Here is a 25,628-nt window from a genome sequence, read left to right on the forward strand (position 1 = left end):
CCTGAGATCAGGAACATGACAGGGATGCCCACTCTCACTGCTGTTGTTTAACATAGTGTTGGAAGTTCTAGCATCAGCAATCAGACAACAAAAGGAAATCAAAGGCATCAAAATTGGCAAAGATGAAGTCAAGCTTTCACTTTTTGCAGATGACATGATACTATACATGGAAAATCCGATAGACTCCACCAAAAGTCTACTAGAACTGATACATGAATTCAGCAAAGTTGCAGGATACAAAATCAATGTACAGAAATCAGTTGCATTCTTATACACTAACAATGAAGTAACAGAAAAACAAATAAAGAAACTGATCCCATTCACAATTGCACCAAGAAGCATAAAATACCTAGGGATAAATCTAACCAAAGATGTAAAAGATCTGTATGCTGAAAACTATAGAAAGCTTATGAAGGTAATTGAAGAAGATATAAAGAAATGGAAAGACATTCCCTGCTCATGGATTGGAAGAATAAATATTGTCAAAATGTCAATACTACCCAAAGCTATCTACACATTCAATGCAATCCCAATCAAAATTGCACCAGCTTTCTTCTCGAAGCTAGAACAAGCAATCCTAAAATTCATATGGAACCACAAAAGGCCCTGAATAGCCAAAGTAATTTTGAAGAAGACCAAAGCACGAGGCATCACAATCCCAGACTTTAGCCTCTACTATAAAGCTGTAATCATCAAGACAGCATGGTATTGGCACAAAAACAGACACAGAGACCAATGGAATAGAATAGAAACCCCAGAACTAGACCCACAAACGTATGGCCAACTGATCTTTGACAAAGCAGGAAAGAACATCCAATGGAAAAAAGACAGTCTCTTTAACAAATGGTGCTGGGAGAACTGGACAGCCACATGCAGAAGGTTGAAACTAGACCACTTTCTCACACCATTCACAAAAATAAACTCAAAATGGATAAAGGACCTGAATGTGAGACAGGAAACCATCAAAACCCTAGAGGAGAAAGCAGGAAAAGACCTCTCTGACCTCAGCCGTAGCAATCTCTTACTCGACACATCCCCAAAAGCAAGGGAATTAAAAGCAAAAATAAATTACTGGGACCTTATGAAGATAAAAAGCTTCTGCACAGCAAAGGAAACAATCAACAAAACTAAAAGGCAACCAACGGAATGGGAAAAGATATTTGCAAATGACATATCAGACAAAGGGCTAGTATCCAAAATCTATAAAGAGCTCACCAAACTCCACACCCGAAAAACAAATAACCTAGTGAAGAAATGGGCAGAAAACATGAATAGACACTTCTCTAAAGAAGACATCCGGATGGCCAACAGGCACATGAAAAGATGCTCAACGTCGCTCCTTATCAGGGAAATACAAATCAAAACCACACTCAGATATCACCTCACGCCAGTCAGAGTGGCCAAAATGAACAAATCAGGAGACTATGGATGCTGGAAAGGATGTGGAGAAACGGGAACCCTCTTGTACTGTTGGTGGGAATGCAAATTGGTGCAGCCGCTCTGGAAAACAGTGTGGAGGGTCCTCAGAAAATTAAAAATAGACCTACCCTATGACCCAGCAATAGCACTGCTAGGAATTTACCCAAGGGATACAGGAGTACTGATGCATAGGGGCACTTGTACCCCAATGTTTATAGCAGCACTCTCAACAACAGCCAAATTATGGAGAGAGCCTAAATGTCCATCAACTGATGAATGGATAAAGAAATTGTGGTTTATATACACAATGGAGTACTATATGGCAATGAGAAAGAACGAAATATGGCCCTTTGTAGCAACGTGGATGGAACTGGAGAGTGTGATGCTAAGTGAAATAAGCCATACAGAGAAAGACAGATACCACATGGTTTCACTCTTATGTGGATTCTGAGAAACTTAACAGAAACCCACGGGGGAGGGGAAGGAGAAAAAAAAAAAAAGAGGTTAGAGTGGGAGAGAGCCAAAGCATAAGAGACTCTTAAAAACTGAGAACAAACTGAGGGTTGTTGGGGGGTGGGAGGGAGGAGAGGGTGGGTGACGGGTATTGAGGAGGGCACCTTTTGTGATGAGCACTGGGCGTTGTATGGAAACCAATTTGACAATAAATTTCATATATTGATAAAAAAATTTAAAAATTTAAAAATGGGTGAGGGCCACCTGAGTGGCCCAGTCAGTTAAGCTTCAACTCAGTCATGATCTCGCAGTTCATGGCTTTGAGCCCCGCATTAGGCTCTGTGCTGACAGCTCATAGCCTGGAGCCTGCTTTGAATTCTGTGTCTCCCTCTTTCTCTGCCCCTCCCCTGCTCATGCTCTGTCTCTCTCTGTCTCTCAAAAATAAATAAATGTTAAAAAAAATTATGTTTTTGAAAATGGGCCAAAGACTTTTACAGACACCCCACCACAGAAGATATACAGATGGAAAATAAGCATATGAATAAACGTTCCACATCATATGTCATCAGGGTATTTGAGAAGATCATTAAGAGGATGTGACTGCCTATTGACCCTTCGGCTGGACCTGTACAATCAGAGGCTCCTCACCCCCTTCCTTGTCCTTGGAATGTGCATTTTACTTAACTTTCCCATGCTAGAAGCTGCCCCAAGGACACAGCTTTGAGATAGTAATGTGGTGTGTGGGGTTGAAACTATCTAAACAGTATGTATGACTGAAACCCGTTGAGGCCTCTATATGAACATTTAAGATTGGCAGTGGGTGTGGAGATCTCCTGTTCCTTCAGACACCCAAGACAAGCCTTGTAAATAAGTTTGCCTTGTTTATTAAAACTGCCATCTACCAATGTGAAGTGATCTGCCTCTTTCTTCTGTCTCTCTTTGCCCTGCATGTATGAGGGCTGTTTGTGAACCAACACAAAGAAATGCAAATTAAAACAATAATGAGATTATCACTACACACCTATTAGAGTGGCCAAAATCCAGAACCCTGACAAGAGCAAATGCTAAGGATGAGAGGAAACATTCATTGTTGGGGAGAATGCAAAATGGAACAGGTATAGCCACTTTGGAAGATACTTTGGCAATTTCTTACAAAACTGACCATATTCTTATGATATGATCTAGTGAACACACTCCTTGGTATTTTCCCCAAAAAGTTGAAAACTTATGTCCACCTGAAAACCTGATGTTTACAGCAGCTTTATTCATAATTGCCCAAACCAGAAAGCAACCAAAATGTTCTTCAGTAGGTGAAAGGATATAGAAACTGTGGCACATCCAGCAAAGGAATATTATTCAGCACTAAAAAAAGTCATCTATCAAGTCATGAAAAGACATGAAGGAGACTTGAATGAATATTAGCAAGTGAAAGAAGCTAATCTGAAAAGACCACATACTGTATGATTCTAACTATATGATGTATTGGAAAGGGTAAAACTGTGGAGACAGTGAAAAGATCAGTGGTTGTCAGTGTTTGAGACTGGGTAGTGAGGAAGAATAGGTGGGGTGCAGAGGATTTTTAGGGCAGCAAAAATACTCTGTATGATACCATAAGGATGGATGTATGTGTGGGTAAATAGGTTCTGCTTACATAAATGAGTTAGAAAAAAGCTTAGGGCAGAAAGCCCCACCATGGGGTGAAAGCGCCCGAGGTTGCCTAATGAGATACAGTAATGGGATTATGAGTAATTTATTATGTCACCTGCAGGAAATTACTTTCCACCTGATGTCAATATGCTATCACAAACTCCACTTGCCTCCGCCCCAGACCCTTTGCTTCTTGCACACACAAGTTAATGATTACTGTCTCATTGTATTCTCCACGCTTACCACTTGGATAAGATCTTGTTTTCTTCACGTTCACCATGTGGGTAATATCTTGTGGGCTGACTAAATACGGAGATGAAACCGTATTCGGGACTCTTGTTTCCTCTTGGATATTAGCCTCTCTTGTACTCTATTCTGTGTCTCCTCTCTTGCTGGCAAGAGAGAACTCCAGACTCATAGTCTGCAACGTATGTTGTTATGCATTTTTCCATATCTATAGTATGTACAACATCAAGTGTGAACCCTGATGTAAACCCTAGACTTTGGGTAATTATAATATGTCATTTGTAACAAATGTATCACTCTGGTGGGGAATGGTAATAATGAGAGAAGCTCTACATGTGTAGGAACAGGGAGTATATGGGAAATCTCCATAACATCTCAATTTTGCTGTGAACCTAAAACTTCCCTAAAAAATACAGTCTTTATTTTTGAAAAATTTGGTGAGCAGCACATTTCTTTCTTCTTCTTTTTTTTTTTTTTTTTACTTCGAGTATAGTTAGCACGCATTTTATACTGGTTTTAGGTATATGATATAGTGATTCATTAATTGTATACATTAGCCAGTGCTCATCAAGATAAGTGCACTCTTAATCTCCTTCACCTATTTTATCCATCCTCCCACTCACCTCCTTTCTGTTAACCACCTGTTTGTTCTCTGTAAAGAGTCTGTTTCTTGGTTTGTCTCTTAATTTTTCCTTTGTTCATTTGTTTTGTTTCTTAAATTCCACATATGAAATTGTATGGTATTTGTCTTTTTCTGACTATTTCGCTTAGCATTATACTCTCTAGATCCATCCATGTGTTGCAAATGGCAGAATTTCATTCTTTTTTATGGCTGAATAATATTCCATTGTATGTGTGCACATATACATATATATTTGTGTGTGTGATGTGTGTGTGAGTGTGTGTGTGTATCTCACATCTTTATTCATTTTCTATTGATAGACACCTGGGCTGCTTCCATAATCTGGCTATTATAAATAATGGAACAACACATTTCTGTATATATATATTATGCTCCCATGTAAAGTTAAAATGTAAATGTAAATGAAAAACAGTGACACACATTTTTTTTTAAAAAAGAATTGATATAATATCTAGAATTCAATATAATACAGATAGGAGGAAAATGGAATTTATATGAAACAAGGCTGACTCTGAGTTGACAGTTATTGAAGTTGAGTGATAGACACATGACAGTTTATTATATTCTTCTACTTTGGACAGAATATTCTAGAATGATGAGGGGTTTTTTTAAGTGAACATTTTATTTTAATTTTTTTAATGTTTTTTATTTATTTTTGAGAGAGTCAGAGACAGAATGTGAGTGGGTTAGGGGCAGAGAGAGAGGGAGACACAGACTCCGAAGCAGGCTCTAGGCTCTGAGCTGTCAGCACAGAGCCCAACACGGGGCTTGAACTCACGAGCTGTGAGATCATGACCTGAGCCGAAGTTAGACGCTCAACTGACTGAGCCACACAGGTGCCCCTTAAGTGAAGATATTTTAAAGTTTTGGTACATATTGCCAAACTGTTTTCCAGAAAAATTGTTCTAATTTTTACTCTACCAGCAGTGTAAGTCAATACCCTCACATGCTAGTATTTTATAGAAACAAAATTAGAGATTACGACATCACTGGGTATTTTATGTACCAATTAGTTTCAGATTTTGCTTGGTACAATATTATAAAGTACAATAAATATCTTAAATGAAGATATTATTTTTTTTCATTAAAGAATGGTTAGTGAAATGAGTCTAGTGTCTGGAGACAACCTGAAATAATTATAAAGAAGGCTAATTAAAAATATGAGTTAGCTCCTCAAAGTGAATAAACCTACCTAAAATATGTAAGTACATACACATCTACACAGAAAGGCATTGTAAGGTTGTGTACAGAGTGTGGATTTTGATATTGAATGAAACTAAGTGAGATCCCAACCCCCCACTGTGAATCTTGGGCAAGTTACCTAACCTTTCAAATACTCAATATAATGATTTGTAAAATCTAATAATAATATCAGCCACCTTTCAGAGATGTTGCGATAATTCAAAACATTGTATATGAAGCCCCAAATACAATTCTTGAGATATTGTAGTCACTTAATAAGTGGAAATTATTATGAAATTCTATAGGTAGGAGTGCCTCGATGGCTCAGTTGGTTAAGCATCCAACTGTGACTCAGGTCATGATCTCACAGTTAATGGCTTGAGCCCCATGTTGGGCTCTGTGCTGACAGCTCATAGCCTGGAGCCTGCTTGGGATTCTATGTCTCCCTCTCTCTCTGTACCTCCCCTCCTTGCACTCATTCTCTCTCTCTCTCAAAAATAAATAAACATTAAAAAATGTTTTAAAAACTCTATAGGTAACCAATTTTATGTTCTATAAGGAAGCTCTTAAACTAAGATTGGCATATTGCTATCATTTTTTTTTTTTACATATTTTATAAACATGGCAAAGAACAAGAGTTTGTAACCTTTCAAAGTTGGTGTGGCATGTCTTCACCATTCAGTTCCTTGGCAGGGACACTACAGTTCTTTTTTATGACTTGGGAGCACCACCAGGCTGCTGAAGGCACTGCTAGCATTTAAGAGGCATTTCCTTTAAAAACACAAAGGTTGCAGTAGAGGGGATGCGTGGGATGAGGAGGCCAAGTTTTAGTCAACAAACATCTTAACCACCCGCTGCTGAAAAAAGAGGGATGAATTGACTGCCAGTGCAAAGGAGAGATGAGTGAGTCAGTGGCTAGGCACCAGGGGGAAAGTCAAGTACACAATCTACTTTACCCAAGACCCCTACTTGGGTTTGGTTTTACCTCCTACTGTCATCAATGCAGCAGCCTTTTCTTTCCAGTCCTAACCCCATTACAACCAAAGCATCACAAAGTTCTATAAAGCAATTCTAATTTTGCCATTTCCCCACTTCCCTTCCCTACAAGTCATAGCCTGAAATCCTTTTATATTTTACAGAGCTCTTTGTGACCCTTGCCCCAGCTTATCTTTCTAATACAATATACAGTGTATGCTCTGGCCATATGGAATTATTTGGAAAGTTCTCTGTCTTGCCTCCTTGACTTTGAGTATCTTGTGCCTTTCTCCTCCAGAAAAATCTCTAGACACTCTTCAAGACTCAACTCAGCTGCCCCTTCCTGAGAAGCCCATCAAGACACCCAGGTAGATTTAGATAGTCCTCTAGCCATATTCTAGAACTTTATTCTGACTCTAATTACCCTGTATTTTTGTTATTTTTAATTATTTGTTTATATGTCTATATTTTCTAGTAGACCATGAGTTCCTTGAAAATAACTATCATTTATGTTTGTATTTTCAACTGTTAGGCCAAAAGGGGTTTCCTATATATTGCATGAGTGAATGTAAATGGCTATAGAATATTAAGGATGACCGTGGTGATATTTGTGTGCTGGAGATCAATCATAGGCAGAACAACATAGGCTAGACAAGGCTTGGTTAGCAATTGGACTCAGACTTAGCAGCTACATGATCTTGGGAAATGGAAATCTGATCAAGTGTCTTCCTGGATGTAGTGGCATCTCACTGCCCTCAGGATAAAGTCCCACTTAGAATCACCACAAGATCCTTAATCATCTAGCTTCTGCTAAGTAGCACAGCCTCATATTTTTGCCTAAGGCTTTGAGTCCTCTAAAAGGCCAGGGCAGTCAACAGCCACTATCATCTAATTCCAGCGGTCTCCTTGAGATAAAATCTTCTCAGCGACCTGGATGGAGATGCTGCTTCTCTGACCCATCAAGTCTGAGTTAGGTGTCCCTTGTACAGGCTTCCATACATTTTCGGTCAGATTTACTTTTTAGAAAATAACTTTTTACCTTGTGGAGAATGGGCTATAGAGGAAAAAAATAGCAGCAGATGGTCTAGTTAGGAAGCTATTCCAATAATTCAGGAAAGAAATGATGAAGGTGTGTGGCCATAGTAGCAAAGAAGAGGGGACAGAATTAAGAGCTATTTAGAAGGTGACAGATTAGGTGTAGAGAGTGAGCAAAAGGAAAAAGTCAAGACATTTATGTTTGGGGCTTGGGGAATTCGTTGGACAGTGGTATCATTACATTGAAATAGAAAAACTTGCAAGAAGAATGGACCTTGTAGTGGGGAATAAGTAATGATGAATTCAAACATGGAGCTTTTGATTTGCCTGGAAAACCTCCAAATGGTGGTATTGAATAGATATTTTTGGCTGCATTCAGTAGCAAGGTTAGCAATGAAGATACAGGGAGTTTTCAGTAAGGAAGAACTAGTTGAAGCATGTCCTTTAAAAGAACCCACTCTTCAAACTAAGCATATCCAAAAATAGGGAATAATCTCCCCCTTCCACCATCCTGCTGTGTTTATTTTATCTGGGAGGCATGGCATTTGTTCACAATTGCACTCACTTATCCACACACGCCCATGTTGTGGTTGCCATGTTTGTAGTGTTCTATTATTCAGTCCACAACCAACTACCATCACAGAGACAGAAAAACTAGAACTGTATGGTTGCATAGCTGGATAGGGATATCCAAGAGACCGACAGATTGAATGTGTGAGTAGCCAATCTTGAAATGACATTTGAGCTATATCCCCTATCTCATCACTGAGAACCTTCAGACAGTGTTCTTGTAAGTTCCATTTTAATCAATTTATCTTTCATCTCCTTCAGTTTTAGAGACCTAGTCAATCTGAGGAGGAATCAAAATCAATTGGTAACCAGGGCGAGGTTTCTGAAACTGAAACAGCTTGCTAACGTAGGATAGGCCACCTCATGAGGACAACAGGAGGAGACCTCCTTGTCTTTAAGTCTAAGGCATGACACGTTGCCTGATGACACATAAGGCATGACACATCACCTTGCGTGATGTGTAGTGGCCTAGCCCTCTATCCCTTCCCTCTAACCACAGGACATAAAGAAAATGCTTGTTCAGGAGGATATGGTGGTCACTGCATTGGCATGTTTCGAGAAAGTAAATGAGGGCAAGAACCCTAGAGTGAAACAAAGCAGAGGCACTGGTGACATCTTATTGAGGGGACACATCAAGGCAGCACAGAAAAACTTCCTGAAGGGACCAGGGAAGGTAAATATAGATGCAGGAGGCACAAGAGAGCAGCCAAATTTGAGATAGGAGAGAGGGCTGGGAGCCCAACACTTTTAAAGTTTAAATTATATACAAGCTTATGTTTATAAAGGGGTTTCTAATTGTTTAACCTTTATCTTTTTATCATTTGGTAAAGATTTTAGTTTCTGTAGAGTATGCTGTGTTGGAATACCTATGGCTTAGTTGAATATAAAAACCAGAGTGTAGCTGGTCTAAAGTGTTTCTAGTTTAATTTTTTAAATGTTTATTAATTTATTTTGGGAGAGAGTGAGAGAGAGAGAGGGAGAGGCAGAGAGATTGGGAGAGAGAGAATCTCAAGCAGGCACTGCACGGTCAGCACTGAGCCTGATGTGGAGTTCAAACTCACAAACTGTGAGATCATGACCTGAGCCAAAATCAAGAATCGGATGCTTAGCCAACTGAGTCATCTAGGCACCCCTAAAATGTTTCTAGTTTAAAATGGAAGCCAAGAGGATGCCACAACTAACCAGACATTTTGAGAAATTTTTTGGAAGACATAATGCGAACAAGATTGATTGAATACAGTTAAAAAACTATGCAATAAAATGCTCATATATGAAGTGTGCAATTTGTGTTTTGACATCCTCATCCATGAAACTAACAACACAAGCAGGATAAAGAATGTATCCACTACTCCCAAAGGTATTTGGGCCCCTTTTCAGTCCTTCCCTACTACCCTCCAATTCCTAACCCATCTCACCCTCCCATCATTCCTAGGCAAGTGTTGATTTGCTTTTTGCCACTATATATCAGTTTATATTTTCTAGAACTCTAGATGAAGGGAATCATACTGTACTGTATGTACTCTTTTTTGCCTGGCTTCTTTCACTTAATATTATTTTGAGAGTCATCCATGTTTTATATGTACCAATAGTCTTTTTTGTGTGTGTGTGCTGCATATTCTTCCATTGTATGGCATGTTAATTTACTTATCTATCAACTTGTTGATGGGTATTTTCCAATATACATTGTTTCCAATTTGGGGCTATTACAGATAGGGTTGTTACAAACATTTTTTCATTTCTCCTGGATAAATACCTAAGATTGGGACGGTTGGATCATATGATGGTGGATATTTAACTTCGAAGGAACTACCAAACTGTTTTCCAAGTGGTTGTGCCATTTTGTATCCACCAGCAATGTATGAGAATTCCATATGCTGTATGCCTTGCCAATATTGTTATGGTCGATCTTAAATTTTGGACATTTTTAACAAATGTGTGTGTGTGTGTGTGTGTGTGTGTATAATTGCTTTAATTTTCACTTTTCTTATGACTGATGATGTTGAGCATCTTTTTGTGTGCTTAATTGCCATCCCTTTATACTTTTTGGTAAAATGTTTACTCAAATTTTTCCCATTTAAAAAAATTAGGTTTTATTATTTTGGGTTTTAGAGAGTTCTTTTTTAAATATTTATTTATTTATTTTGAGAGAGAGAGAGAGAGAGAGAGAGAGCAAGAGCATGCAAGCATGCAAGGGGCAGAGAGAGGGAGAGAGAGAATCCCAAGCAGGTGCCTGCCACACTGTCAGTGAGGAGCCTGATGTGGGGCTCAATCCCATGAACTGTGAGATTAAGACCTGAGCTGAAATCAAAAGTCGGTCACCCAACTGAGTGAGCCACCCAGGCGCACCTAGACAGTCCTTTATATTCTGGACACACATCCCCTATCAGATATGTGGTTTGTGAACATTTTGTGCCAGTCTATGACTTATCTTTTTATTCTGTTAATAGTACCTTTCAAAGAATACAAGTTCTTAATTTCGATGACAATTACTGTTCGTCAATAATTTCTGTTGTTTTCTCTTATGGACCATGGTTTTGATGTTGAATCTAAGAAATCTGGCTAAACTAAAATAAAAAATAATCTTTTTTTTTTGAGAAGTTTTATATTTTGGAGATTTTTTTAAAGGCTTATAATACATTTTGTGCTATTTTTGTATATGATGGGAATCATAGATCTTAGTTCTTTTACCCTTTTTAAAATCTTAATTATTTTACCCTTTTTAAAAAAATATGGATATCCAATTGTTTCAGCACCATCAGTGATAAATTTGTTCAGTATTTATATAACTGGAAAAGTATTTACCTTTGTTTTTGAAATATAGTTTCACTAGGTATAGAATTCTAATTGACCATTTTTTCTTTCGTTAATTTAAAGATGTTGTTCCATGGGGTGCCTGGCTCAGTCAGCAGGGCATGCAACTCAAGGTCATGAGTTCAACCTCCACATTGAGTATAGAGTTTACTTTTAAAAAAATGTTGCTCTACTACACTGTATTTCTATTTCCTATTTTTATGTTAATTTTCCTTCTTCCTGACTAGATTATAAGACCCCAGAGTGAAATACCATGTGACCTCATGATTTGAACAGAGCAGACCTTTTATAAATATTTCCTGATTTGACTTGCTCACTGTTTCACATAATCAAGTCTATCTTCTTTCAATTCTCTGGTCATTTGGCCTTTTTAAAAAGGTGTAGTATTTCTTGTGACATCCCAAATCATTTTTTAGTCTTCCTGTCAACTTCCTTGGTAACTGATGAGATAATGTCCCATGTTTCACTCATTCAACAAATATTTGTTGAGCATCTGTTATGTTCCAGGCAATGTGCCAGTTGCTAGAGATGAAGCAGTGAACAAGACAGACCAAGCCATTTTCCTCATGGGGATTACATTTCATTAGGGGAGACAGACAATGAACAAGTAAGCAAATAAATAATTACATATTGTAATTTGTGCAATAAAAACACTAAAGGACATGCTGTGATAGAGAATAACAAAGAAACATAGTATAACAGTCTTTATGAGGAGGTAACAATTTTAGCATAGACTGGAGGATGAATGCTGATGAATAAATTGCATGTTTGGGGATGTGGAAGGAGTGAGAGAAATCTGGAAGGTTTGGCTCCAATTTGGGTCAAACTATTTGGAATTCAGTCAGGACTGGCTAATAATTTGTAGGTCCCAGTGTAAAATGAAAATGCAGATCTCTTGTTCAAAATACAGCAAAAAGGTACCGTTAAAGGTCCAAAGATACAAAACTTTTTTCCTATCTTGCTGGCTTTTATTTGCCATTTAACATCATGCTCCTTGGATATGGGAATACTCGTGGGGCAAGTTTAGACCCTTACAGGAGCCAGGTGTGCTGTCCCTGTCTTGTATTATAGAATATTTTACCCTTAGAAACAATCTCAATTTCCAACAGTAGGAAAATATTTAAGTACACTATTGTATGTGTTATGGATAATTATTTGACCATTATCAATGACTGTAAACATTTTAGTAATAGGAAAATGTGGTCATGCTATGTTGGTAATTAAAAGAAGTAGGATTTTTAAAAATTGTATTCTGATTCTGTGATCCAAGTTACGTAAAAGGAAGAAAAATGCATTTAAAAAGCCTAAAGGGAAAGATACCAAAATGTTTTCTTAGCTGATTTTTGTCATTTTTTTTGGCTGTGTAGTATCCAATCCCAGACTTCCTAATAGGATAGCCAGCAACCTAGCAGATAATACCACATTGTACATGGTCTTGGAGGCAGGAAGAGCTGCAAGGAGAGTTGAAGGGGCCAGACTTCCATTTTCTCTCTTCTGGTACAGTCAGTGTATGGGCACATGACCTAGGATTTGGATAATCATATGTTTCTCCTGAGATTCTGAATTTTGAACTAATGTCAAAAGAGTATGATGGTCAAAAATTCATGGCAAGCAATGTTCACCGCAGTGCTGGCAAGACTTTTCTGCAGATATACTTCCTGCTGCCATGGTTCTCCTAGTGAGCTATTCCTAAAAACCCTTGCATCCATTCATCTATTTCCATGCTGGGTCCCCAGCTGATCCTGGGTTCTCTGACATCTTTGATATCTTTCCCCTAAATTTCCTTCTGATTAATTTGGTCAGAATTGGTACTTATGGCTAACACCAAATAATATAACTTCTTTATCCTTTTTGTATTTCTGCATTTTCTGTGATAACAATGCATCACTTTAATAAAATAGAGGGAAAAATCTTTAATAGGAAAAACTTTAATAAACCATCCCCCAATCACTCTCCTCTCAGCAGTCTTAAACAATGATTGAGTTAAAAATAAATTCAGCTTCTGCATTTCTAGGTTCTAAAAATAATAAATATCATCTTTACGTAATGAAATGTCATTATTTTTTAAAAATAAATTTTACTGCATGGTAACTACAAATATTTATAATGGAAAAATCAATATATCACATCACTGATGGAAAACTAGTGAAACCATGAAAGTCATGGTTTTACTGAAGCTGTATATTAAAAAAAAAAAAAAAGCAAATATATTGACTAGTTGTCTGGAAAACTGCCTACAAGGTATACTTTCCAATGACCTTGGTACTACACAGCCAAGAAAGAAGTTATTTCTGCAACTCCTGATTAGAAACATAAAGGCTTCATGTCCAGATCCATAAACATTTGTGGGAATTAATTACATTCCATGAAATAAAAGTATGATATATTTTATTACATAAGTTTTTTTACCCAATCCCATGAAATTTCCTGTTCTAGATACAGAAATTATCTTTTTTTTTTCAGTTTATTTCTATATTTGAGAGAGAGAGGAATTGAGAGCATGGAGGGGGGCAGGCAGAGAGGGAGAGAGGGAGAATCCCAAGCAGGCTCCACACTGTCAGTGTGGAGCCCCATGTGGGGCTTGAACTCACGAACTGTTAGATCATGATCTGAGCCGTAGTGGGACGCTTAACCAATTAAGCCACCCGGGCGCCCCTAGATACAAAAATTATCAAATGCAGATTTTCTTTATGAATAGGATAAAAATTTATGTGGCTTTGTAGAAAGATGGTTTTAAGAAGAGCTTTCTCAGGGTTCATTGAAAAGAATTGCTTATTTCTTCTTCCATTTCTTTGCATCATTTTATTTGTGTGAAGTCTGGTATGCTATATCAATTGTAAAGTTTGGCTTTCTGTGAATATAGACTGAAAGGTGAGTGGGGGTAATTATGCCCATCACCAGAGAACATACTTGTTAGAAGATCTAATGGTGGGTATTCCAAGGCCTGGACCAACTTGGGAAGCTAGCTGGCCCCCTGCGGCAGCCTCATTACACCTGTATTGTTACCACCTTCCTTGCTGTAACCACTGCTAAGGAAAAAATGCTCTCCCTTGCTTCTCTGTTTAGGATTACTCACACTGTCACTTTCAGGGACAAGTGCATTGAACACACTAAGTTAAATAAAAGCATTGTTTTGTTTCTTTTTTTCAATGTTTATTTTTGAGAGAGAGGCAGAGACGGAGTACAAGTAGGGGAGGGTCAGAGAGAAAGGGGGACACAGAATCTGAAACAGGTTCCAGGCTCTGAGCTGTCAGCACAGAGCCTGACCCAGGCTCAAACTCACGAACCATGAGATCATGACCTGAGCTGAAGTCAGACGCTCAACGGAGTCACCCAGGCGCCCCCATTTTCTTATTTACAAAATGTCTTCTAGTGTCATTTTGGGAGCAGGGCAATACAAGTCAGGCAGGCAGGCCAAACAAACTGAGGCTTGGCTTATATTTTGTTATAAGTTGCCTGTAGTTTAAGTACTTTAGTATAAACAATATGATATCAAAGTGTGTGTGTTAGCTGAAATCTATACCCTAAGGGTGGTCTGTACCCTCATCAGAAATATATATTTCAGGGATGGTTAGCTCCCATTTAAGACCATGTTCCAGAGATGACTACTACATCACCTCTGACCAATGCCTATCTGATGTTAGAAACAGATTTTTGTTGATAAAATTAGTGATGTTAAAGATACATGTGTAGATACATAGAAAGATAGGTGTGTTGGAATATAGAAACAATCATCATCCTTGCACTAACAGGGTATGTTTTGGAGTGGAATGAAGTTTTATTTTGAAAAAGTTTGTGTTCAGCCACCAATTTGGAGGATTCCTATTGCCTGCCATGTATAAAGTAACTGAATTTTTCTCTATTGCTGTTGGTTTCAATGAAACCTCCATGCAAATTGTGGTTAACACATTTAGGACAAAGTTAGGACTTCACTGAGCTTGCAAACCAGATTTATAATTGCTGTTACTTTGTTTTGTAGCCATTTGTTAATAAATGTGTGTATATGTAGCAGAATTTAGTCTGGGATTTGCTTTCTTTACAACCTGAAAAGTTGTGGCAAGGAGCCATACAACCTCCTCTATCTCTAGATATTGGTGGCTACTTATGGTAGAAAAAGAGCTTAGTAATTGTGAATGGCCAAACTGGCACGGTCCATTCTTAAGATCTATCAGGATGGAACAGGGACTGGAAGAAATGATATGGACTTAAGTCATGGGCCTAACATTATAAAGGTACAACCAAGGGAGCCACTGCAGATATCACCAGAATGTGATGAGAAACCAGGAAAAAATGATGCTATCAATTCTGAGTTTGTAACAGCCAGGGATGGAAAGGCTAAACACAATAAGCACTATATATGTGACAAAAAAAAAAAAAAAAAAAAAAAAAAAAAAGGCTCCAAAGTAAACTCTCATTTTGCAAACAAGAATTACTTAAAGGAGGAAGAAAATAAGAGGGCTCTAAGCCAATGTATACCATAGGAAGCATTCTAGTGGGTAAGATGTTTTTTATTGCTATATACAAAAGTTCAAAGATGGTGCATACCACGGGTAGTCCTTATTCATAAGAATATTAGAAAATTGAAGGCCCACAAGAACAAAGAATGTGAAGACAAGAAAAAATAAAGCTTATTAAAGGATGTTCAGAGAAAGAAGATCAAAGGGGACTTTCCCAGTGGAACTCTTAACTATTTTGTTTTTTTTTTTTAAATAGATTCCACACCCAATGTGGAACTCAAACTCATGACCCTGAGATCAAGAGTTGAATGCTCTATTGACTGAGCCAGCCAGGCATCCCAATTATTTTGTTTCTAATTTTTCCATCAGTGACTAGTCTCTGATACCTAAACCTGATTATGAAAAGACCCCAAAAATTGCAAACCCACATCCCTTAAAAATACCAGTGCAAAAATCCTAGAGAAAATATAGTGAATAATTTCTAGTACTACCTTAAGAAAACAGTGTATTGTGACCAAGTAGGACTCATATCAAGTATGAAAATATAGTTTAGTATTAGGAAATATTAATTTAATTCACCATATGAGTATGTCTAGTTGCTGAAAAACACTATCTAAATTCAACACTCATTCCTAAACTCCTGAGAAAATAGAAATGGATGGATATTTTCTAAATACTTTCTATAATTTAATGAAGAAACACTAAAGATGTTTACACTTAAGTCAGGAACAAAGCAAAGATGATCACTATCTCCATTACTATATTGTGCTAGAAGTATGAGCCAATATAATTAGACAAGAGAAATCAATTAGAGATATAATAATTAAATTTTTTTAATATTTATTTTTGAAAGAAAGAGAGAGAGACAGCGGGAGCAGGTGAGAGGCAGAGAGAGAGGGAGACACAAAATCCAAAGTAGACTCCAGGCTCTGAGCTGTCAGCACAGAGCTTGACGTGGGGCTCGAACTCACTAACCGTGAGATCATGACCTGAGCAGAAGTCAGACGCTTAACTGACTGAGCCACTCAGATGCCCCAGAGATATAATTGAACAACAAGAAGAAAAGAACTATCTCTGTTTACAGACGACATCTTATCATACCTGTTAAGCCCTAGGAATCAATACTAAACTACCTCAAACAAACAAAATAATTCAGTAAGGTAGGAAGATATGAAGTTAATGTGAAAAATAACAGCCTTAACTTACACAACCAGTTAGGCAATCTCATGAAAGAAAAAAAGAATGTATCATTTACAATAGTAACTAAAAAGATAAAATACTTGGGAATAAACCTAATAAAATGTTCAAAACCTATGTGAAGGAAACTATAAATATTCTGACACAAAAACTGACTTGAACAAATATCTATTTGTTCAAATATCAAATATCTTTCTATTCTCAGGATGTGTCAATATTACTCATATATCAGTTCTTCTTTAAGCTGATTTATGAATGGAGTACAATCCCAACTTAAAAAGTGCCAAAGACCTTTTTCTCAGAACTATTTCAGAATAGCTAGGAAATTTCTAAAAAGTAAGAGGTATTGGGGAGTGGGGTGGATAAGCCCTACACGATACAATTAAAAGTGTAGTACTAGTACATGAGTAGACAGAAAGACTAATTGAATAAAATAGAAAATTCAGGCTTATGTGGACATTTAATATATGATAAAAGTGGTATCTCAAACTGCTGAGGCAAAGATGGACTGTTTAATAAATCATGTTTGGGAAAATTAGAAACTCATTTCCTATACCATATGTAAGTATAAACTCCAAGTGGATTGGAGATCTAGCAGAAGGCATAAAACAATTCCTATTACCCTGCATGTTTGTAAAGACTCTCTTGTGATGACTTAAAGTCCAGATGCAATAAAGGAATGAGTTTTGCCAAAAAAATAAAAATTTTTACATGAGGGGGGACAAAAACCCAAAGCACATACGAATAGACACATAAATTCGAAGAAACTGTTGCAAGAAATATGCCATATAAAGGGCCAATATCCCTAACTATTTTAAATTGAGTTTAAAAAGACTAAAACAATCAAATAAAACATGTGCCAAAGGTAAACAATCCACAGAAAAGACATAAAAATCTCCCTAACTTACAGTAAGTAATGTAAATGTAAATTAAAACTATACTGACATACAATTTCTCACTCATTATGTTGGCAAAAGTTCAGGTAAGTTGGCATTTTCATAAATTGCTGGTGGGCGTGCAAAATGATATCTCTATGGAAGAAAATTTGCCAATATGCAGTACATATGGAATTAGCTTCTGATCCAGCAATCCCACTTTTGGGAACTTACTCTAAAGATAGTCTTCCTGGGTGGCTCAGTTAGTTAAGCGTCTGACTTCAACTCAGGTCACGATCTCACGGTTTATGAGTTTGAGCCCCATATTGGGCTCTGTGCTGACAGCTCAGAGCCTGGAGCCTGCTTTGGATTCTGTGTCTCCCTCTCTCTCTGTGCCTTCCCCACTCATGTTCTGTCTGTCTCTCTCTCAAAAACAAATAAACATTAAAAAAAATAAAGATAGTCCTCTTAAAATATAAAAACACAGGGTTAGTATTGCAGCATTATTTGTGGTTACAAAATGTTGGATACTACCTAAATATCCAAGCATCAGATTTTAAGTGAATAACTGTAGTATAATTACACAATGGAGTATTGCAGCTGTAAAAAAAAAAAAAGGAATGAAGATGATCTCTATAAATTGATGCAAAGTGATCTCCAGAAGATATTATTAACTGAAAAAAAGCAAAATGCAAAACAGCATATATGGTACGTTCACTTTGGAGTACGAAAGAAAACACACATTTATCCACTTATTTTTACAAAAAGAAACACAGGAAGGATATATCAAAAAACAATAAAACTGTATACATATAAAGGGTAGTAGCAAGAAGAGTTCAAGACAAGAGAGTGAGATTTCTCTGATTACACTGTTTTGTATGTTAGATTTTTGTAAGCATATTATGCTACATATTCTAAAAGTAAAATGAAATGATCAATAATGGAAGGAAAAACGAACTAAAACTAGAAATAGAAGCAAGTGAATTCAAGTGTATTTCAAATGACTACCCACTGAAGTAGGATTGGATAAGGTCAGAGAACTAATCCAAATTATTTTTGCACATAGTATTTTTACTTTCAACCCTCAATCTAGGGTAGAACTACAAACAAGGCTTGAACCCCATTTAGTAGGTTTGCTTTTGTAATCATATGAATGTAACAATTCTTTAAAAAAATTTTTTTTAATGTTTATTTATTTTTGAGAGAGACAGACAGAGCACGAGCAGGGGAAGGGCAGAGAGAGAGGGAGACACAGAATTGGAAACAGACTCCAAGCTCTGAGCTGTCTGCACAGAGCCTGATGTGGGGCTCGAACCCATGAGCTGTGAGATCATGACCTGAGCCAAAGTCGGACACTCCACTGACTGAGCCACCCAGGTGCCCCTGAATGTAACAATTCTTAAACTATTTTATGTGCAATATAGGATGAGGGTAATAAGTAAATGTGTTGTTGCTGTTTGAAAACAAGTTTTTCCCTGTTAACAAAGGCAGACACAAATATGAAATGGGGAAGGCAACAAGGAATACTGAGGAATTGGATTGGATTGTAAGTATCAATATTCATGATTTCTTAAGTGAAAAAAAAAATATATCTATTCCCTTCTTCCTCACTTCTGCCTACTGAGAGGGCCTAAAAGCAGTAATACCCCAGGATCAATAAGCACACTTAGTTCTAAGGTCTTAGCTTCTAAATGCCATTTTCCAGTAAAAAAACACAAAAGAAAACAAGGCTTTGGAGAATTTGTTGACTCCAGGGTAGGAGTAACAAATGTACAAAACAAGCCTGGAAAATTATTGTGCCACAAAAGGAAGTGCTCAACATGCAGGTCAAAGGGAGCCAGGTGAAGCTAGCCAAATCTGATGCTTTGAGCTTCAAAATAAATAAGGATGGGGAAGAAGAGAACAATATCCCATGCAGAAGTTCAAATAAAATATGTAAATACACTAATGGAAAGGGAGGTTAACAACCAGAAATGTGCATTGTGCACAGTGACTTCCAAGGAGTACAGTATGGAAAGGGGGAAAAAGACTAATTTTACTGTGGAGAGATGTGTAAATGCTGCTTTAGGCAGTGATCAAGTTTAACATACACGATCATAAATTATGTTCGTAGTATTACCCCTGTTATGATGTGATGAAAGTGACACTTTACCTCAAAACCCCATGCCCCAGTCTAATCATGAGAAAAACATCAGATAAATTCCAGCAGAAAGGCATCCTACAAGATACCTGACCAGTTTTCCTCAAAATTGTCAAGGTCACCAAAAACAAATAGAGTCTGAGAAACTGACACATGGCCAAGGGGAGCCTAAGGAGAAATGCCAACTGCACGTAATATGGTGTCTTGGAAGGGATTGTGCAAAGGAAAGGGAATTAGGTAACAACTAAAGAAATCTAAATAACTATGGACTGTAATTAATGTTAATGTATCAATATTGATTCACTAATTATAACAATGTATAATAGTAATATAAGAGGTTAATAATAGTGGAAACTGTGTGTGTGTGTGTGTGTGTGTGTGTGTGTGTGGTTGGGAGGGTACAGTACGTGGGAACTTTGTACTATATATACTCAGTTTTTCTAAGGATCCAGAACTGTCCTAAAAATTATCTAATATAACTAACCAGCTAATTAAATAAGTAAAAGACAGCAATGGATTATTACTTCTTGAACAAAAAGGAATGCATAAATTCATGCTGATAGTAAACAAGGAGAGCTCTTCTTTATAAAAAGCAGAATCACCTGTAGTAAAGGTGGAGCGCTTGAAGGAGTTAGGGGTAAAAAAATCTACAGTTTGTAACCGTCATTGTAAAGATCAGTTGCAGCAAGGATCTTCAGTGGAGGTTGAATCATAGGTAGAGTTTGATTCGGAGAAAGATATTTGCTTGATGTCAAAGTGTCTCTTCATAGACTGCCTATTAGTTGCCAGTGGTAAGATACACAGTGGAGAACCTGGAAAACACCTTGATAGGGTGATAAAGACTAATGTCAACTTATGGTGGACAGACATCCTGAACCTCCATACACAATATCCTGAGACAGACACAACTTCACTTAAGTGGTTGTTTTCGCAGAGAATGCATAACTGGAATCTAATTACGAGGAAACATCGAAGGTCGACGTAGGAATTTGTATTTGAGGAAGATTGTTTATAAGGGGATGGATTGCTTTGGTGATAAGCATAAGCCCTCTTGATCATAAAGCTGTTAAATAATTAAATGCAAATATTCCAGAGTATGATTTTAACTATTATATTTATAAATTAAAACATTATCACAACAGAAAGATTTATTTAAACACGAAGACATTAGCAGTTTCACTTGTAGTGGCAGGAAAGAATACAGGGAAGGGAGCGGGCCCAGAGAGTGTGGGGTGGTAGCGGAAAGAAAGGGCTCTTGGGTGAGGATTGCCAAATTGTTCATTTAAAAAATAATTATTTCTAATTTAACAGACACACAGCACTTACTTTTCAACAGGTGCTGTTCTAAGCGCTTGTTACAAATTGATTTTTAACGGGCAATTCAGTAATTGGCCTTTGTTTCTCAAAACACAACATAGTTACGATACTAAATAATTTTCTCTTACGCACTTAAGGCGCTGCTGCAGTGATTGTCTCCATGGATAGAAGAACGTGAACTTAAAATTACTGAGTGGTTTTTCGTAGAAATGCCGGCAACCCTACTTGGCGGTAACAAAGGTTGAGGCCCCTTTGAAAAGCCTGATTGATGGTCTCCTAGAAAGTCTCAAAAGCATTGCGCTGAGAGCGGCTTATGTATCTGGGATGCCAGGCACTCACGTTCTCTTTTCCTTTACGGATGAATCCCAGAGTAGGGTCACTGCCGTTTTCAGCCCAAGTTGACAGGTCTAAATCACTTCCCCGCTCCAGATCTGGGAACTAGTTAGGGTTTACGTTTGTCACAGCTAGTGTGTCTCTCACGCAATGAATTCTGGGAGACCAAGTCTCCGAGCGCCGAGTTTACCAGGCCCGGTGCGAACGCTGGACTTCAGTTCCCACAATGCCGAGCGCAAATCCGTAATTCCTGCCGGGGCAACAGCGCGGTGGCCGCCATCTTGCGTACGGCGGTGCAGCTTGCCCAGATGCTGAGGGCTTGGGGTTTAGTTCCTCTCTGCTTTGGGGCGGTGTTTGCGCGTTGCTTTTACCTTTTCAGATGTTCGTGTCTTTCTAGACGAGGATTTTATTGGGAGGTAAAAGTCAATGCAGAGCTGTAGTGTAAGGTGAGTAAACACCCCATTTTAAGTAAGGGTGGGGTAGTGACGGTGACGTTTGTCTTTTTTTTTGGGGGGGGGGGGGCTCTCGTCTGCTCTTGGCTGGACCCTTTTGATTAGTCCGGAGTGCACCTTTGAGTCTCGGAGATCCCTTGAATTTCTGACAACCCGAACAGCCTCCATTGGGACAAAGACCCCGGCTGACGCACTTTTGCCCGGGCTGCCCTCTTTAGAGGTCAGGAGGCCATGGGACTCAGGTTGTGTATAGGCCACGCCGTGTTAATGCAACCGCTTGTTGTTCTTTGAGACTTTTATGATATTTCGAATGAGGAAATGAGAAGCGGAGAGATGGCCGGAGGCGCTTGGAAGGGGGGCCGTTTCCAAAAGGACGGCGTTCTTTGCAGTTGTATCATCTTCAGTCTCTGTAGGCCTACCTGTATCGTTTAGTTCGTCTTTTTTGCCCCTTTTCCTCTCTGTTAGAGGAACACCAGAGAGAGGGCAGAATGAAGAAGTATGTAAAACGGGCTTTGGGATCGCACTTTTGAGGGTCCCTAAGTAATTTCAGGGGAAGCAGAATTTATCTTTGAGATTGACCAAGCATGTGGAAAAGATCAGCGCTTTGATTTGGGGAGTTGCCAGATTCCTAAACGTAATGTGACATGTTTGAGTCACTCTTAGTGCAACTGAAGTTTGTTTGTTTATTTATTTTTCTTTTAAATTAATGCAGTACAGCCGGTTGGAAACCACTTTTACACTAACAGGAATAGGGTCTGTAAAGTCTGGCATTTCAGGTAACGTAACATTTGATGGCTAAGGAGACGCTGAGGTTTGAGAGCTGGATCCATTTACTCCCAAAGATGTAGTGATTTTAAACAGTAAGGGTTTAAAATGCCATTTATCACACCATTTTGGAAATGTGTCAGTTTGGCTGGCAGATTTACTCTCCATCTTAGTACACAATTGTGTATATCATCAAATATATATTACTGATTTAATTTTCCAAACTTAAGTTCTTTAAGTTCAGAAATGCATCATTTCCATTAAAGGTGAGATATACCTTTTTTTTTAAAAAAAGATAACTTACTTACCTTCAGTGAGACTTACCCCCCCCCCCCAAATCATTATAACAATACTTAAATAGTAAGTAGTTATAAAATGACAACTTTGTAAGTTTTGTATTTTGGGAAAATGTTACCATTAATTGTGTATATCACACATTCAAATGTCTTTTCTGTTTTCGTGTTTCTGAAAAACTTTTGTTTAGATTTTTAAAATATTAGCTAATAATTATGTGATTTATTTGTTCCCCAGATGCCTTATGGTGAAATTGAAGCAAAATCCTTGGATCATGGTGAAGAACTAACAAGTGAACCATGCTATAAAAAATTGAAGTCAGCTGAAGAGGCTTATGTTTTTTCCCACCATGGTAGTGCTGATTTTCACAGAATCCAAGAGAAAACTGGGAATGATTGGGTTCCTGTGACGGTTGTTGATGTCAGAGGACATAGTTATCCTCAGGAGGACAAAATCAAAGCTACAGACTCGCCGAAACCTGTGCGTGATGAGGTGCCTGGTAATAATAGACCAGATGTTATCGAATCCATTGATGCACAGATTTTACAGGATACAGGTCCTCCATTGGTATCTACAGATGATGAGATATATAGCACAAGTAAAGCATTTATAGGACCCATTTACAAACCGCCTGAGAAGAGGAAATGTAATGAAGGGAGGAATCAGTCAGGCACTATCAATGGTATAGCTGACAAAGGACGAGAAACGAAACAGAAATTTAACTCCAAAGAATCAGAGCTTGACAATGAATTATTCCAGTTTTACAAAGAAATTGAAGAGCTTGAAAATGAAAAAGATGAGTTGGAAGGAAGTTGGAAAGAACCTGAACCCTCTGAGGAACAAGTTACTGCCTGTCATCAGGGCCATGATAATGATCTGTTAAAATCTGAAGAAGGAAAGAAAAGAGATATTAGGAATGTTCTTCAGTCACATTGTGGTTATCCACAGCACGTGGGAACCGAGCCAGGCAGATATCCTTGTAATGGACAAGTAATACCTGCATTTTGTGATGATGCGTTTACTTCCTTCAGGCCTGAATGGCAGTCAGTACATTCTTTTATAGTACCCCCCGGTCCTCCTCTTCCCAGTTTTAACTATCATTTAAATATTCAAAGATTCGATGCTCCACCAAATCCACCATCAAATAATTTCCATGCCCAAGATGGTTCTCAGTTTCAAAATGGGTATCATGTAAATGGTTGTCACGTTAACTGGAACTGTTTGACTTTTGATCAGAACAATGACTATATTGATTGTAGTGAGAACACCAGTAGAGATCATTCCTCTACAAATGGCTACAGTGTGCAGGATGGATATGTGAGTAATGGTTTCTATGAAACCAGTGAAGGATGTTGGAAAGATACTTCTATGGACAACCATCATGGAACACACAGGCTTATGAACCAGCAGTTTCAAGAGGAAAAGTTAAATAAATTGCAGAAACTACTTATTCTTTTAAGAGGGTTGCCTGGTTCTGGGAAAACAACGTTGTCTCGGTGAGTAAAGGATACCAAGTAAATACTTGGTAATTCATTACTTAAAAATCATAGATGATAGTTGTAATCAATGACAAATGTTTTCATGTTTCTAGCAGAAAAATTTTAATTTGTTACACTTGAGAATGGTATCTGATGGTGTAAATATTTAAAAGGATGTTTCCTGATGGAGTAAAGGAGAATTGGCATGTAAAGATTCTGCTGAGGGTTTTAAAAATAGATACACCATTGTATAATTATGACAGTGATGTAAGTAAATGCTATTTGAGAACTGTATTAGCCTTCCCTTTTTAAGTCAGATTCAAGAAGAGCTGGACTCAGGCTTTTGATTTCATTTTTTCAAACTTTATGGCCTTGGACAAGTTTTGCTATTTGTTAATAGAATGAGTAATACTTATTTTCCTGAAATAATTGTGAGAAGTAAATGAGATAACCCAAGAAAAGAAGGTGTGGGTGTGTTTTAAGCACTGTGCTGTGTTCATACCGTTGATTGACAGAGGGAACCTTTTGATTTCTTTACGTTTAAGGAGTCTGAAGTGAGCAGTACCTGAGTAAAATGGAGTTACAGCTGGTGATATATTATTGAATGACAAAATGTTTCAAATTCTTGTTTTTGTTTACATTTTTAAAAAAAGAATATTGATGCACTTGATTTCATTTGTGAAATGAAAGCAGTTGTGAAAAATAACACAAAGAAAAGCAATACAAATTCTTTGCAGTTTTTGTAGGATGATTCAAGATGTATGCTAGGTAAGGAGAAAAAGAAAACTTGATGTCTTGGTGGTGAGGATAAAGAAGTCCAAAGAACCATTATATAAATGTTTTGTATTTTCTTGCAAAACAGTCTGAATAGAAGTTTCTTCAGAAGCAAGAAATTAAAGATTAAACTTATGGTACAGACATTTATTTTAAGCTAGATCGTAAGCTGTGATCTTTGTAAATGAATTTAAATTTAGGTCTTTGCATTTCTATTCCTTTTATTTTAATGAAGATTTTGTAGAGAAGATGAGATTTCAACTCTTTAGAAAGTACAGAAATTAAGGGTGAAGTCTCACGAACATGGGCAGTCTCCTAGATTTAGAATATAAGACCAGAAGAAAGAAACAGTTGCAATTTGGAAATTGTATGAAGGGATCTCCTAGCTAGGGTCACCTGACTATGCGTGGGTATAGAATAAATTGAAGAAAGAAAGATGAGATTTGAGATAACATTGGAGTATGTTGAAACCGAAGGTGAATAAGGTATGTGATAGAATTTCAAGGAGGAATAATTATAGTTGGAAATGATAGAGGTGATTATATATAATATGCATATTTGAGGA

At 37.6% G+C, this 25,628-nt stretch overlaps 1 protein-coding gene across 3 annotated transcripts in view; it reads left to right on the plus strand.

The window, feature by feature from the left end:
- Positions 1-21,557: 21,557 nt before the first annotated feature.
- Positions 21,558-25,628, plus strand: part of N4BP2L2 (NEDD4 binding protein 2 like 2) — an 84,868-nt gene continuing 80,797 nt past the window's right edge. The window contains exons 1-2 of one of the 3 annotated variants that reach the window (XM_060637400.3): positions 21,558-21,746; positions 23,049-24,307. In XM_060637400.3, coding sequence (XP_060493383.1) covers positions 23,049-24,307 — 1,259 coding nt within the window. In that variant the 5' untranslated portion in view covers positions 21,558-21,746. The remainder of the gene's footprint in view (positions 21,747-23,048; positions 24,308-25,628) is intronic. The other 2 variants (XM_060637401.3, XM_060637404.3) reach the window with 2 other exon arrangements.

The sequence above is a fragment of the Panthera onca genome, chromosome A1, assembly GCF_046562875.1.
Source record: "Panthera onca isolate mPanOnc1 chromosome A1, mPanOnc1 haplotype 2, whole genome shotgun sequence".
NCBI lineage: Eukaryota > Metazoa > Chordata > Mammalia > Carnivora > Felidae > Panthera > Panthera onca.